At 47.8% G+C, this 14,239-nt stretch overlaps 1 protein-coding gene across 1 annotated transcript in view; it reads left to right on the top strand.

Annotated features, from left to right (window-relative positions):
- The window catches only part of tet2 (tet methylcytosine dioxygenase 2), a 33,953-nt gene that overhangs the window by 9,339 nt on the left and 10,375 nt on the right, over nt 1-14,239 (top strand). Inside the window, exon 2 of the mRNA XM_080859432.1 lies at nt 10,882-14,235. Coding sequence (XP_080715558.1) covers nt 10,926-14,235 — 3,310 coding nt within the window. The 5' untranslated portion in view covers nt 10,882-10,925. The remainder of the gene's footprint in view (nt 1-10,881; nt 14,236-14,239) is intronic.

The following is a 14,239-nucleotide window of genomic DNA, read 5'->3' as shown; positions in this document are numbered from 1 at the left end:
TCATGGAAACCAGACATCACATGTCATTTTGTATCTCTTTCTCTGAGGCAGCATTGGTGGCAATGGCTGCTAATTCATTTTGGGCTGAACTGACTGAAGTGGGGTCTTTCGTCTCCAAGAGAAACCACACAAAGTAGATTTCCTTGCTGTTTGAGTCCATGTCAAAGCTGGGTTATGGGATGCACACACACACACACACACACACACACTGACTGATGTTCATTACCATTTCTCCATGCTCTGAGCAACACAAAGGACTTCAATGCGATCGGTACCGCACAGCCACATCTGCCTCCTATTACCAACAAAGAACAATGAGGGCTGGTCTGGGCCCCACACTTTTTCGAGGGGCTTCTCCAGGGGTGAAATTACAAACAGAAGTGTATATCCACCCCGGTTTTGAGGTAATCTATTAATCTAGTCTCCAGATTTCTAGCCTGCAAGGGAACACAGAGAAGATTTAGAATGGTATTACCATGTGTGTTGATGTCATTAGGGAACATACCCAGGGCACTGTTTCATACGAGGAAAGATGGAAGAGGAGAGATGATCGACATACAATTTACAATGGTCTGTCTGTCTGTCTCCTGTGGAGAGTAAAACAGAAGAAACACTTTAGATTTGCTCCAGTAGAACAAGACACAAGCAACGCCAAGGTCATGAGTTCAGTTCCCAGGCAACACTGACAATGATTGTGATTTCTTGTAACGTAAAATTGAATGATAAGGTAAAAAGGCTTGCACACTTGTGTAAGGATGAGATTTAATATTATATACGTAGGGAATTAAAGGGGTATCTAACCTGTTTTCTTGAGTTGTACGATGCCAAAAAGCTTCTTTCAATATTTCTGCATCTCAGCATTGTATTTCATATTTTTTTGAAGTTATGATTTCCCCCAGTCGTGACCCAATTTGAATTTTGGTCTGCAAACGATAATTGGCCAGTGTAAAGAGCTCCGCCATCACCTTGGAGTCCTCCTCATTAAGGCTCTTGGAGAACAATATGTAGTCAGAGTATGAAGAAAAGCAGTTTGACCAGGTGCCCTTAAAAGCCCTTCTGCAAACCTATAAGTGGGAGTACCCAGTGAGGCACATATAGGTTGAAAAAACCTCACTGACCATATGGTGGTTTGAGACAAACACCAATTAGTTCCAGAGGGGGGAACTTTCCCTTTCTCTCCCATTCATATGCAGATCCCCTCCTTTAGGGTCACAACAGAATAGGTGAAATGTTGTGGAGCGTAGGACAATGCCTGACCAACAAAAGATAGGCATCAGCTCGAGCAGTGATGAGTGTTGCCACAGGCAGTCCCTGGCTAGCAGGCAGTGGCAGCAGTAGCAGGATACAACTGTTGTGTGTAGGCCTGGTGTGGGATGTGTGTTGCAGAAGCAGCTGTTTGGGTCTCCGCTGTTGTTTACAGTTTGGCTGAATGAGCGGAGGGTCGAATGGGAGTAAACGTGTGGTCTTTGCAGTGGTAAATATTTTTTCATGGTCATTGACAACAAATCCCCCATGTCGCCTATCCCTCCAGCCCGCACTAAAAATCATGTATTTGCCTTTACCGAGGGTAACATTCAGCACTGTAAAATGAGTGTACAGTGTATTGTTTAAATGTGAAGTACACTTCATATTTTTTTCTGAATTGCTTTGTACCGTATAAGATGCCAGGAGACAAGTGAGACATTGTCACAGTATTTAGTGCATTAGCTTCTGCACTGCTTTGTAATGCACTTGGGATGTTAGCGAGCTTGTTATAACACACTTGGACATTGGACATTGCTAGTAATAAGTGCTCTTGCGTTGGCTTCTTTGTAATGTTATTACTATTATTTATTAATACATTGTTAAATTACTAATATGTCTTGTTTGTTCCTTATTACCGATCGAGAGTTCAATCAGCAACTTCCAAGTCATGTCTCCCTCACTATTGTAAATCCTGCCCACGACCTGCCAAGGCTCTCTCATCTCAGGGCCCGTGGCCTGGCAGGCAGTGGGGAGGAAAACTATGCAAATATGCCTCAGAAGGGGCGACCCCCGCCAGCAGACACAGAAGCCTTTTTGTTGGCAGCCAAATGACGGGTCTGTCACATGTTGGGAGTGCCGCATGCCTCCGCTGGTTAGTTATGTGCGCTACATTATACGCCCCCCAACACATGACACATATTACATGTGTGAGGTGGGGGACAAAACGACATCTGTACTTCACTCAACAGATCTCCTGTAGGGGGGGGGGGGGGCAAGCCCAACTGCCAAGATTGGCAAATGCTCCAACTCACTGGCCAGCAGTTTTAATGGGCTGATTCAAAATGTTTTGCCTGAGTTAGTGGTATGTGTACATGTGTAAAGATATTGTCTCCACAGTGATATGCTTTCAGGTTTGCTCCTACAAACAATCAGTAGTTTCATACGGTAGGGGCTTAAAGTTTCCCCCTAGTTACCACAGTTACCTTCACTGAGATTTCTCTGAGCAATGTGGTTACATTGGAGGCAAGAATACTGTAGATCAACTGCTTGCAGAGTTTTACGAACCGACTTGAACTGAGGATGCACTGCAGCTGATGAAGGCCCGGCTTGTTAGCCGTGACCCAGAGAAAAACAGTTTGCTAACTTTAGTCATGCAGGCAGAATAGGAGCCGAGGGCAGACTGAAGCTCTATATTTGTGAGAGGGATTTAAAGAGATGTAGTATGCCAGTCATCTGACCCAATTACACAGAGGGAGGGAACTGAGGATGAGGTTTCACTCAGATACCAGAAGCAGCCATTGGCCAGTTAAAGCAACATGACCAACAGTGCCCTTATAATACAAACATACACATCAATAACGGAACTACATCCAGACTTCCTTGCGAAAAGAATTGGAATAATTGCTACAACTACTTGAATGTAGTACTGAATGAATGCTACTGTAGCCAGGCTATGTATGGCATGACTTTTGATGCTGTCCTAATCCATTAATCCAGTAAAGTACACTGCATTGTATCCCTCCCCTCAGTCATTCATTTGAAAATGTTAGGATTTTGTTAAATATGAAATGGCTTGTGTGCAGAGGAAACTATCTGAAACAACACAGTCCTTCAGTTTTTCTGACACAATTGAGGAAATAGTTTCAACAATGGCCCCTGTGAAGTTTTGAAAGGGCCCGGGGGTTAGTCACTGATGGACCTTGTGACCGCATCGCAATCACATGTAATATATAATCACTACAAGACCTGTGTTTAACCTCAGTTCTTTTGGCCCACTGAAGCGCCACTGATTGATTTCACTGTTTTGACTCAACTACTGCAGTGAAAGGAAGTCAACAGCGGAGCAGCAACACAGCAAACGTGTTCAATGAGTTTGCAGTTACTGACACATACTGACAAACATTTCTTTCATAATGGGAATATTTGGCCTCAATCCTGGAGATGAAATTGGGGAAACAGTTTAACCCACGCTCAAGACAAAAACCTAACTTCTCAGCTTTTATGGGCTGCATTTAGAACCACACGGATCTGTGATCTTGGCTCAACAAAGGGTGACGTGAGCTTTTTCCTCTTTTTTTTTTATAAATGAAAGTTACTGCCCCTCTCCTCTTCAAGTGTGTTTCCCTGTGCCTTATCGTCACTGAGAAACATGCTTATTGGGCTATTGGGCCAAGAAGGAGGAAGCACACACTTAAGATAATGCTTTATTTTGGGGGGCGTTTGGAGGAAAAGAAAGAAACGGCGGCGGCTGCCGTGTGATTTATGAGGTCTCCCGTATCTCCCCTGGACGTGTCTGCAGGAGCCGACCCCCTCGCCTCGCTGCCACGGCCTGAACCTGAGAGTTCATAGCCACTGGCCTCACAGCTGTCGTTATCAGTGAATGTCACGTACAGCTGCCAAGTCTTGCCACGGCCCTCTCTTTCCCTCTCTTTCTCTCTCTCTGTCTCTCAACACAGCCCCTGTTCTGATCGTGGTTTGACAGTAACATAGTGCGACTTGACGCTGCTACATCCCTGTACCTGGATGCATTTCTCCTTTGTTTCAAGAGATGCTGTGGGGAATCATTACCTCCCATTTTACAGCTGCACAGCAGCGAACATGTTAAAAGCTCAAGCAATAATCTCAGACGTGTAGTCTGGGTTGTTAAGATAGGATCTTTCCCCAGGATCACCATAACAACCACACAAAAATGCTGTCCGGTCCCATATCTTTGTCTTCATTTACATGACCCACCAACTGGTGGCCTGATTCCTGTACAGCAGCCAGCATGTGGTCAAATTCTTATTTGGCACTGAAGTCCACATTGTCTAAGCCCAATAACCCCACAGTCTGTCCCACCCCTTCCCTGGGGGTATAGGGACTAGTAACCCTCAGAGTAGCTATAAATACCTGCTTAAACACAGTCTCATAGGCTGTCTCAGTGTCCAGCCTCTAAAAACACTACACATAGCGGTTTACAGGTGTGCAAAAAAAGAAATATCCAGACAGACCCTTTTTCCCCTCTGAACTACCACAGGAAAGGGCTGTGGCACTCAAGAGGCTGAGCCAAGTAAAGGGGCTGGCTTGCTAATTACAGACCATGACTGAGTGACACATCAGGAAGAAAAAGGGAGGGAAAACTACTAACTGATAAACAGGATAGACAACACACTGAAAACAAACCACACCTCGAAACACAAGTCAGCCATGCCAAATGTTAACTGCAAAAAAGTGGCAATACAATTCAGACTCCAAACAGTTAGATCAATGCTTTGTGATACAAAGGGCTATTTTTTGTAACTACTTCATGTCTAGTTTATTTGTCACAGCAAAAGAAGTTGGGGCTTAAAAATAGTTTTTTAATTAAGAGTATACAGGATGCAGTGAATGCAGTCCTATTGTTTCAGGATAGGAGTAGTCAACATGGGTATTTTTGTTTTGTGTGTGTGTTTGTGTGTGTGTGTGTTTGTGTGTGTGTGTGTGTGTGTGTGTGTGTGTGTGTGTGTGTGTGTGTGTGTGTGTGTGAGTGAGTGAGTGAGTGAGTGCGCGCACAGTGCTCAGCTGGGATCTCTGGCTTTGTTATTCTCAGCTCTCAGAGATTTTTTTTGTTTTCGGTGTGGGTGTATCCAACTGTGACAAGCTGCTTGGCTGTGCAGGGCTGCCGGTAAACTCTGGAGCGGCTCTCAGGAGTGGAGTGACTCCCAAGCCAAGTAGGACATCCCACCACAGAGGGGTTTAGCCACACTGCCGGGCTGACGCACAGTCAAAACTACCACCGGAAACTCACTGCAGTACATCTGTTTTCAACATGAGGACATATTTCTAAAAAGAGTTTTTTTAAAAAGTCTTTAATATTGTAATTTAACACAGTCACACACAGAGAAATAATTTGTTTTCATGGTCCTATTGAGGGTCCAGGGCCATTTAAATGGTTTCGCCCCCACAGTCAACAAAGGGGCCACGTCACCTCTCATTAGCGGAGCCCAAAAAGATGGGGGACACCCACTGTACCCGGCACCACCGCCGGGGATGGGGGACACCCACTGTACCCGTCACCACCACCGGGGAAAGGGGACACCCACTCTACCCGTCACCACCACCGGGGATGGGGGACACCCACTCTACCCGGCACCGCCACCAGGGGATGGGGGACACCCACTGTACCTGGCACTGCCACCTGGGCAGCAGCCGAGAGCCCACCGTCCCAGTGCTGCTGTACCTGGTGCAGGGGCATCATCAGAAGCACACTATAATACAGTCTGAAGTGGAACCAATGTGTTAGTTCTGCTTTATTAATCTCACATGCGCCCGCCCTTTGTGTTTCTATTCTAAGCCACTCTTAGGCTCAGTCTCAGTGAGGCTACTCATGGCAGGAATCAGAGGTATAAATGGATGCCATGTTATTTTTTTTTTTTTACTTTTTTACTTTTATCATTGTGTTGTAGTCATCAGTTTGTTGTTATTAGCCACGTTGTCATTGATGAATGACTGATAGTGTCAGTTGCCTGGCAGACATTTATAAACCGTTCTGATTTTCTACTCTTTGAAACCTAGCCCCCTTAATAGTTTATGAACGCAGTGGTCCTCCTCTCCTACAGACAGCACAGACAGCCAGGGGCTGAACAAAACCTGTTGGAAATACATCAATTCACTTTTTTTTTTACAGCAATGACCCGCGTACCATTTCTCTGCCCTGGCTGCGGTTCGATCCAGGCTGCACTGCCCGTGACCCAGCTCACCAGCAGCTGCCAATTTCAGGCTTGACTGGCAGAACTGTCACTGAGGAACCTGTTTCCAAACTGAGTTTGGTGGCTTGGCTCGTTAGTTGAAGATTAAGCACTTTAACACTAGGGGCTGTGTATGGCAGCATCGTTAACTGGCCGGCCATCCCTGCCTGCACTGTGTGCTAATGGGGTTTCTCAGACCTCATTGTACTGTCTGAACAAAACAGCTGATTTTAAAGAACCCAGCAATATCACGCATTGACTGAATAAAGGTTAGGGAAGGGAGAGCAAAAATGGTCTCCTCTCTGTACTTTGAATGTTACCCCTTTTTTGTAGTAATACCAAGAGATGCTGCTCAATGGCCATGAGCCTTCTTCTAAGCGACCTGAGGGAGCCTTAAATCAGAGTTTTGTCCATGTTAAGTTAAACCAGCAAGTGCTTACTTCAAGCTCTCTCTCTCTCAAGACATATACACTACACCCCCCGTCAGTCAGGCACCTGGGATATATTTGATGAAGACTGTTGTAATCTGTTCAGTATTAGCTTTCCGCTGCACTCTGTAAACTCTTCTCGTACATACGCATGGTTCTGCATATAGGCTCCAACTTTCTTTTGACGGTCGATCCTTCGTCTTTAAATCTTTAAAACCGTTTCCATCCTGTGTACACTGCCTTCTACACAAGATGGCCTTAATTGAGGGTTACCTATAGGTTTTTTTTTGTTTTCTTTGAGTGAGTTTTGTGCCCATTTCAGTACAGTATACGTAAACCTGACGTGTCCAATGTAACAGCTGCAGTTTTGAAGGTGACAGCTCCTCGCCTGTGATCATGAGCACATATAATAGACACATACACACACACACACACACACACACACCTGTGATCATGAGCACATATAATAGACTCCAGATGTCCTAATCAGCTCCAATGACAGAGTATCAAGCTGCCAAATGAAACATACTACACCGGCCCAGCTACCTCGCCTCTTTCCAGCTATACTGTCCATTTATTACCCTCCCCCTCCCTTTTTTTTTTCTTTTTACTGCACTCTACAGCTCCTATAGGGAGCGTTCGGTTCAGTCCTCCTCCAAGGCGAAGGGGGGGGAAGGGCTGCAGAGGCTTTTCGTGGGAATCGAAATCTGGCTTCAATTATGCTCTCAAACGTTGGGACTCTGTTTTTCTTATCTCTCCATGGCTGCACAGTGGTTGTGTGACCTATGGTCCGGTGCAGGAGAGGACCTGATTTACGTGCCAGCAAACACAGGGACATAAATTGTGCTGAGCAGAGATTTCAAGGGGGTGTCATGGATGAAGTTAAGACAGAGTCGTGGATGATTTAGGATCAAACATATATTCTGGTGGATTGGATCTGCTTGTAAACGAGTGTGTCTTTGGGTGTTACACGTGTGACTCCCTCTGAGTATCCAGCTGGAGGGCGGTGGGACTGCCTTGTCACCCATGCACACCAGCACATTTTCGTATCATGTTAGACTGCTTTATCTTGATGACAAGACGAGATGTCGACTTCCGGCTGTGCAATGTAAGAGGGCGGTCACGCTTTGGGATAGCTCCCGTATATTTCATAATTTACGTGCACCACTTCGACGTTTGCCCTTTTCCACCATATTCATTTTTAAAAAAGTAAACTCGCCTACATTCTGATATGATTTAACTGGCTTACAATGTTGAGACAAGACGAGATGTCAAACTATGTGTGTTAACATTGGGAAATGCGGTCCTGTGATTCCCCCCAAAAATACGATTTCCGGGCGCTGAACCCCTAGACGATCAAGAGGCCTTCAATATGAGTGACAGTTGACTGTGAGGAAGCCGGTCATAAGGCTACTTGGCTTGTGAACCTAAAGTCACAGTGATCCCCCCATTATGTGCCGCCCTCTGCCACCATGTGGGAGGAGCCTGTGTCCCTGAGGCCCCATAACTCCCAGCGAAGGGCTGACAGCGTTGCTCCATCTTAATGGCGCTGTCGACAAATATTAGTGGCCCTGTTCATCCAAAGGCTGTGGGAGTCACTGGGATATTTTTACAGGAATCTGCCTCTTCTCGGGGCATGGCGTGGCCCCATCGCATCCGCAGAGAGGCGTCTCGTAATGATGATGGATTAGACTGCGGCGGGGTCCGGGGCCGGCGCGCTGTAATTGTTTCACAGATGCTGCGGATGTGACATACATTAATAATCGCAGCCTGGCAGACAAAAATCAATGCCATCGCAGAATTCTATATCTGCTCTCGGCACTGGGGGAGGGTATACAGAGAGAGAGAGAGAGAGAGAGAGAGGCACACACAGATACAGACTGGTTGGGCTTCTACTGAAATGTCAATATGTATCTGTATGGTCAGTTGGCTGCACATGCATTTTAATCCATCAAATTAAATGAAAATGAAGATGGTGAGAAGTATATAGGTGCAGCGCTAATAATATTACAATGACACAACGGTGTGTCGCACAACAGTAGTGAACACAATGGTGTATCACACAACAGTAGTGATAATTGTTTGCTGAAGGTACCAGTGCAATGGCAACGGAGACAAGAGAGTCAATAAGAGTCATCTAATCATTACATTTCTGAAAGACAAACCCAATTTTTGTATTTATCACTCATGTATACATTTTTAAACATGGACACAGAAACAATCACAGTATACTCTAATATGGCAATTAAGAATAAAACTTGAAAATCAATCAGTGAAAGTGACAATGAATTCTACGTTTTTGGTCTATTGCTAGTGTTTGTTGACAGGGCTACACCACCATCACTCATCTTTTTAAGCCTTTTTAACAGGCTTAATCAGAATCAGAATCAGAATCAGAATTCTTTTTAATGGCCAAGTATATTCACACATACAGGAAATTGACTTGGTGTGGTTGGTGCATAAGACATAAGACATAAGACATAACATAACAACAAAAAAGCATAAACAAGAACAATGGACAAATGTTTTTTAAGATAATAATAAATAATTCCTAATGGTAACTCCATCAGTTTCACACAGGCCTCCTCTGTCTGCTGTCCAAGTTGATTATCTCTATGCCCTATCGGACAGCACAGACTTGTCAGAGCAAGCCATTTTCAGCATTAAGTCATACTGAATATCACACGTTCGTCCAGACCAAAAGACCATCAAGTCAGTATCAGCAGTATCAGTCTCAGCTTCTTGGTCTGAGATTGCCTGAACCTTGTGTTGAGGGTTGTCTTGCAAGAGCTGCCTTTGCCTAGCAATAACACTAGCAGCTCCCTTTGCCTAGCAATAACGCTAGCAGCCCCCTTTGCCTAGCAATAACGCTGGCAGCACGCCTTGCCTGGACGAATGAGTGATTCAGCCCACACCCCCACACCCCACACCCCATACCCCCTGCCATGCAAGCGAGCTCAGCTCAGAATTATTCATGGGGAGGGATTACAATAGGGGGGTGGAAGGTGTGGAATACCACAGCACAGCAGCTGACGAGCTGGAGGCTCCCACCACCATATCTACCATCTGTAAACATCACCGCAGTAGACAAAAAAAGGAATTATATATGGACTAATAATAATTATATATATATATACGTATATATGGAAGGGGAGACTTCAAATCCAAGTAGTATCTATTTCTTTGTATTATTCCTAGAGGTGCAGGAAACTCTTGAGTCTAGAATGTCTCCCTGTCAGATTATTTCGAAAGTGACACGAAAATTCAGAGAAAGGAAAAGTGCCTCAGACAAAAGCTGAGTTGAAACCCAAGCCTGTTCCGCTGCCTGGTAACTCCTTCAGTATAAAAACTCCTGGCCCCCTGGAGACGTGCCGGTTAACGGGAATGAGGTCAGTGTCTAGCCAGATCCAGACATGGGCCTTTGTTTTGGAGCATCTGCCTCAAAAGGAGCCCAGGGCCTGCTGGTATGCTGCCGGACAAAGGGCCGGCCCTCCCTCTGTAAACACCCATGTTGCCCGCGAGCCGCGTGAGCCGCGCCGCACAGACAGCTGCTCAGGTTCACTCGTGTGGGGCTGGAAATGCTGAGCACGCCAAGAATGCTGCCTGCCCGGCCATTTTTTTTTTCTTTCTTGCTTTCTTTTCTCTAAATCAAGTTCCTCTTTACTAATGGTCCATTACATTACATCTTGTGTAAGAACATACAGGAATCTAACAATATACAAAATGTAGGTGATTCTTTAGGTTTAAGTGATTTCGCAATGAGGTTTTTGTGCACAGCCATACAATCAGCACTATATGAAATGCTAATATTGAAGAACCATCACCCTATCCTGAAGTTAAATATTTGTAAAGACAAAGTAAATACCTGGTGACTACCTATGTAGAAATACAATCATTTGAATACTTGTATCGAGCATACGATTGATGCTTGAGTGTTGCTGCTGTGCTGAGTGATTTACAAAGAAGCCCAAACACACAGGTGTCCCCTGACCTTCCCCTCACCAGACAGGGCAGTCTTCATAATATCATGATATTGTGCATCCTGCAAAAAGAGTAGTTTAAACCTGTGCACAACCAATTTACTATTGTACCCTTCTAATATACCATGTCTCATTTGTAAATAATCTGTAATAATTTGTAAATAACATCTTCTATGTAGATGATGATGCTGGCCTAGTCTTATGAATGTTGCTGTGCTGAAGCAATTTGGTGCATGCAACAATAAACACTTTGACTTTGACTTGACTAATCTAAATTTTTATATTTTGTGTTTTGTTTCTCAGGACGCAGAAAGGGCAGCCTCGTGGATGGACCCAGAGCAGACCAGATGGAAACAGAAAAGGCCAGTCATGAGACGGAAGAAAGTCTTAGTATAGCACCGTTTGGCGTCACACACCCACAGACAGACAAACTGCAGAATGGGAGCCCCTCGCCCGACGGTGGCCCTCCACACCAGCTCAATGGGGACGCCTCCTGGGGTCACTTCAAGCCAAACGGCAACGGCAGTGGCCCGGGAGTCAACCCAATGAAGAGACATCGAGAAAACTGTTCCAGCCCTGTCACCATGCAGGGCCTATCTGACCAGACAGGAGTGTATGCCATGAACGGAGAGATGAAGCACAGTCTGAGCGAGCAGCCGCAGCTAGGGCCGCACCAACCCAAGAGGCCACGCGCGGGCGAGCTGCAGATCAACGGCAATGACGAGATGAAAGCGTGGCAGAGGACAGGGCCTGGTAGCGCCGAGTCAGGTGACTACGAGGGCAACAATGCGGTGCTGGACGGTAAACTGGATAGCAAAAGACATTTTAACCTCCCCAACGGGGACATCTTCTCGAGGAGTAAATCGGTGCCAATTTCTAATGGTGCTATAGAAGGCCCACCCTCCATGGTGGGTTCAACCGGTGACCTCTTAGAGAAAACGCTCTCTCAGTATTACCCTGAGCAGGTATCCATCGCCCCGCAGACTGGCCAGTCGCAGGCAGAGAGAGAAATCCACTCCGGGGTCGGCAGCAGCGAGAGGCCTGAACAGAATACCCAGTCGCCTTCTCTCACCTCAGGTTTCCCCAACTCATCATCCCAGACGCCTGCCTCTGAGCAGCAGGCCAGGATCTCCCCTGAGCTGCACGATGGCAATGGTGGCTATAACACCCAGTACATGGTGAATGGATTTTCCAGCAGCTTTGGAGGAGAACACCACCAGCATCCGCAGCATCCGCAGCATCAGCAGCAGCAACAGCAGCAGCAACAGCATCCGCAGCAGCATCCTCAGCAACAGCAGCATCAGCATCCTCAGCAGCAGGAGCAGCGTCAGCAGCCTCTACCAGGCATCACTGACCTGGAAGAAGCGCTGGACCAGGCACCTGGAATGGTTCCACCTGGTCAACGGGTCAGCCCTGGTTCTCAGGCCCAAAACGGTTCTGAGTACTTCCCCAGCAACCCAGAAGGCCCAAGCATTTTTTCCAAATCCAACACAGAGTTCAAGCAGGGCCCCTACCTCCCCTCATTAGACTCAAACTCTTCTCCTCACACAAACAACAACGGTGGTGGATTTAGGCCCTTCAGTAGCTCAGGGGGGCCCCCAAGCACTCCCAAGCAGTATGGTGCCCAGCAACAGCAACAGCAGCAGAAACCTAGCCTCCCTTGCCCAGCTGAGCATTCCAACCTGCAGGGCCCTCCGGGTCAGGCCCTCTCCACGATCCCCTCGCCTGGGATGAGTTCAGACAGGGAGCCAGAGCAACAGGCTGATCCCACGACACTGCAGGGGCAGCAACGTGGTAAGCTGGAGAGTGAGCTGTCACTCAGCAGCCACACACAGCAGGGAATGCCGGCGCAGAGAGCTGAGGCCTGCTCCTCCCAGATAGGCTGGATCGACCTCAACTCCTCCCAGGCCTCCTCACAGTCTGCTGGCACGCCCGCCATGTGGGGGGGCTTCTCCCCTCAACCCTCGGTGGACCAGAATCCACCACCTTCCCAGCAGAACCAAGGGCCGTCACATGACCCCAGTTCCACACAGGGCTTCCTAGCACAGGGCTTTAACGCGTCTGGCTACCAGAAGCAGCAACAGGACTGTCAGACACACGACTGGCAGCAAAGGGGCTCTAAACCCTCGCCCACAGGGCCTCAGCAAGGGCCACCCAAACTTCAGCACATGCCCCAACAACAGTGTAGCCTTCCACCACAGCAGCAGCAGCAGGCAGACAACCAGTTTTGCGCCGCTCAGCAAGAGCACTTATGCAAAGACCAGGACCTAGAACAGATACTGTCCCCCAATTTCATGCCTCCTCACCAGCAAGCATCACACCCCCCCCACTCGCACCCGCAGCATGAGGGTCACCAGGCAACCAACGCACTTCAGCGCCCGCACTCTCAGGACAGCCCCTCGAACACAGCGCCCCAGCCCTCAGACCCGTCACAGGGCCCTCTGGACCCCGAGCTCTTAAACCGCCTCAAGATGGAAAGCTACATGAGGGCAGAGAAGCAACAACAACAACAACAACAACAGCAACTGAAGTCTCCAACATACAGAGCTCAACCAGGGCCATCTCCACAGCAGCCCTTATCCAGCCCGTCTCACAGACCCAAAACACAGCTTCAACAAAACGACCAGGCCATGTTTGGGTTTGGAGGTGGTACAGAGGGGCCTGGCATGCAGGATAACTTCAGATTGAGCAAAGCAATGGAGATGCAAAAGCAACAGCAGCAGCAACAGCAGCAACAGCAACAGCAACAGCAACAGCAACAGCAACAGCAACAGCAACAGCAACAGCAGCAGCAGCAGCAGCAACAGCAGCAGCAGCAACAGAGGCAGTACAGCCCAAGTCCCAGTGCGCAGAAGCAATACCTTCCACAACAACCTCACAGTCACCACAGCAGGATGCCCAACCACATGAACTTCTCCCAGCCTCCGTCAAACCAGATGCCGCAGCAGGCACCGGGCCAGATGTACCCCAAGTTAGAACCCCCAGAGCCCTGTGGCCAATACCAGCGTGGCACCCTACCCAGCCCGGAGCCCTGTGGCCAATACCAGCGGGGCACCCACCCACCCAGCCCCGGGCTTCAAGGGGATTTCCAGAGGCACGCTGCCCTAAGGATGCACCTTCTGCAAAAGCAGGAGAGGCACGGTTTCCCACAATGCCCCAGTGACATGCAGCATCGCCTGCAGAACATCAAGCAGGAGAACGACCCCAGATTCGAGGGCCCTTTTGTGCCGCCTCATCAGCAGGGCAGGGACCTTGTACCCAACGGTATGGGGCCAGCAGTGGTGAAGCAGGAGCGGCCATCCTCCGCCTGCGAGCAGAGCCAGCAGCAGCAGAGCCAGACGCAAAGGAGCATCCTCGCCACGATGGAGCAGCAGCTCCGTCAGTACGAGCTCTCACCTGTGTTTGAGAGGAAGTCACTGGTGGTAAATTCGCCCAATAAAGTAAAGGTGGAGATAGCAGGCGGGGTGACAGTGCTCTCAACAAACGTTGGAATGTGTGATGAGCAGGATGGGAAGCCACCTGAAGTCGTCCTGAAGAAGGAGCCTGGTCTACAAAGCTTTTTGGAGTCTCCCATGAAGCTCTTGAACACACCCATAAAGAACCTCTTGGACACGCCTGGGAAGACACAGTATGAAATCCCACCTTGCCATTGTGTTGGTGA

This window comes from Sprattus sprattus (genome assembly GCF_963457725.1).
Source record: "Sprattus sprattus genome assembly, chromosome: 20".
In the NCBI taxonomy this organism is placed as follows: Eukaryota; Metazoa; Chordata; class Actinopteri; order Clupeiformes; family Clupeidae; genus Sprattus; species Sprattus sprattus.
The sequence above is the reverse complement of the archived record's forward strand: the minus strand, read 5'-3'. Positions and strand labels throughout refer to the sequence as shown.